Source organism: Chenopodium quinoa, unplaced genomic scaffold (genome assembly GCF_001683475.1).
Source record: "Chenopodium quinoa cultivar QQ74 unplaced genomic scaffold, ASM168347v1, whole genome shotgun sequence".
Classification (NCBI taxonomy): Eukaryota; Viridiplantae; Streptophyta; class Magnoliopsida; order Caryophyllales; family Amaranthaceae; genus Chenopodium; species Chenopodium quinoa.
The window spans coordinates 65,620-67,712 of record NW_018743186.1 but is presented as its reverse complement, the minus strand read 5'-3'; the positions used below and the strand labels follow the sequence as shown (position 1 = coordinate 67,712).

The 2,093-nt window shown below is 36.5% G+C and overlaps 1 protein-coding gene across 1 annotated transcript; it reads left to right on the top strand.

The window, feature by feature from the left end:
- The first annotated feature begins 404 nt into the window (after positions 1-404).
- LOC110732884 (zinc finger BED domain-containing protein RICESLEEPER 2-like) lies at positions 405-1,514 on the top strand. Its single transcript, XM_021912868.1, has 2 exons — positions 405-1,356; positions 1,456-1,514. The coding sequence occupies exons 1-2, from the start codon at positions 405-407 to the stop codon at positions 1,512-1,514; spliced, it is 1,011 nt and encodes a 336-aa protein (XP_021768560.1).
- The last annotated feature ends 579 nt before the right edge of the window (positions 1,515-2,093 follow it).

Genomic DNA, 2,093 nt, shown 5'->3' with positions numbered 1-2,093 from the left:
TTTGTCCTATTTCTAGTCATAAGGGTGATGATATTGGCAAAGAAATTGAAAAATGTTTGCTTAATTGGGGGCTTGAAAAAGTCATGTGTATAACTGTTGATAATGCTAGCTCAAATGATACTGCAATTGGGTATTTGAGAAGGAAAATGAATGGATGGAAAACTGGGGTTCTTAAGGGTCGTTTCATTCACATGCGTTGTGTTGCACACATTGTCAACTTGGTTGTTTCTGATGGGTTGAAAAATGTTAATGAGTCTATTCAACGTGTAAGGCATGCTGTTAGGTTTATAAAACAATCTCCTGCTAGGTTGCAAAGGTTTAAAAAATGTGTTGTAGATGAATAAATCAACACTAAAAAGGGATTGTGCCTTGATGTGCCCACTAGGTGGAACTCCACCTATTTGATGTTATCTGCTGCTATTGAACTTGAGGATGCTTTTGAGAGGTATTCTGAGGAAGACCCTCACTATTTACTTGATTTGAGTGAGAGGGATGGTAAGGGCAGCCCTGATGCTGATGACTGGAACAATGTGAGAAGATTTTCTAAATTTCTGCAAGCTTTTTATGATTTGACCATGCATATCTCTGGCTCTTTATATGTCACTTCGAATCTGTTTTTTCATGAATTGGTGAGTGTTTGTATACTTTTGAAAGATTTGGTGTCAAGTGATGATCCGGATATGTGTCTTATGGCTTGTAGAATGAAAGATAAATATGAAAAGTATTGGGGTGATCCAGAAAAAATAAACCTCTTGATTTTTATTGTCGTTGTCCTTGATCCTCGTTATAAACTTGATTATGTTGAGTGGATGATAACTGAAATCTATGATTCTATTGGTGCATCAAAGTTGGTTAAAAATGTGAAAGAAGCTTTGAATGCTTTATATCAGGATTATCGTGTTTCTTCATATGGTGATGGGAATAAGGTGGAAACGGCTTCAAGTAGTGATGAAAAAATTCCAATGTCTCCCAAACATAAGAAGATAGAGGTCTTGAAGAATAAGTATAAGAAACACAAATGTGAGAGAGATGGAGATGCAAAAATAGAATTAGACAAATATTTGGAGGAGGATACGGCTGAAGATGTTGATGATTTTGACATTTTGAGCTGGTGGAAGTTCAATTGTTCAAGGTTTCCTACTGTTGCTAAAATTGCACGAGATGTTCTTGCTGTCCCTGTGTCGACAGTAGCTTCTGAGAGTGCTTTCAGCACTGGAGGCAGAGTTCTAGATCAGTTTAGGAGTTCATTAACTCCTCGAGTTGTGGAAGGTTTGGTATGTGCTCAAAATTGGTTACGTGCTGCACCATTCCCAAGTATTGAAGAGTGTTTAGAGGAAGTTGAGCATCTTGAAGAAGGTAAAATATAAGAACATTTAATCAAAGTTAGCTATTTTTCATTATGTACATATATTTATTTTGGTTTCTTATCTTGTGAATTTTATTGAATTATGATAGAAATGAAGAATATGGCAATTGGTGATGCTAAAATTGATGAAGTGGTCGAAAATACTTGAGTGATTGCTCTGTGCTTCTACTGTTGTGTTGATCTGCTGCTACTGCTGTGTTGATCTGCTGCTACTGGTCTACTGTGTTGCTGTTATGCTGCTACTGCTTTGTTGTTCTGCTGGCTGCTGCTACTGCTCTGCTGGATCGATCTGCTGCCTGCTGCTTCATCTGCCTGCTCAAGGCTGTAATGTTGTTGAATGTTGATCATGTTATGTTTAACCTATGTAGTTCTGTTAAAACTTGTTTAATTTAAGTTTGTATGGATTGATTGGTTTGATTTGATACTTTGTTAGTTTGTTGTTTAAACTGAAAAGTTAAGTTTGTATGATTTGGATTGGTTTGTACTTTGTATGAATTGGACTAAATTTGTTTGCTGTTATTTTGTTAATTTGCACTACAGTACTGCTTGCTGTGTTAGTGAGAATAGTGACTTAGTGTGTTGATTAATGAGGCCCAATTTGCAGATTATTGGCCCAAATAAAAGAGGCCCAAAAAAATAGGTTTGGTTCGGTTTTTTTATTTTGAAACCGAAATAAATATGGTTCGGTTTGGTTCGGTTTCTAAAGTAAAGTGGTGCGGTGTGGTTT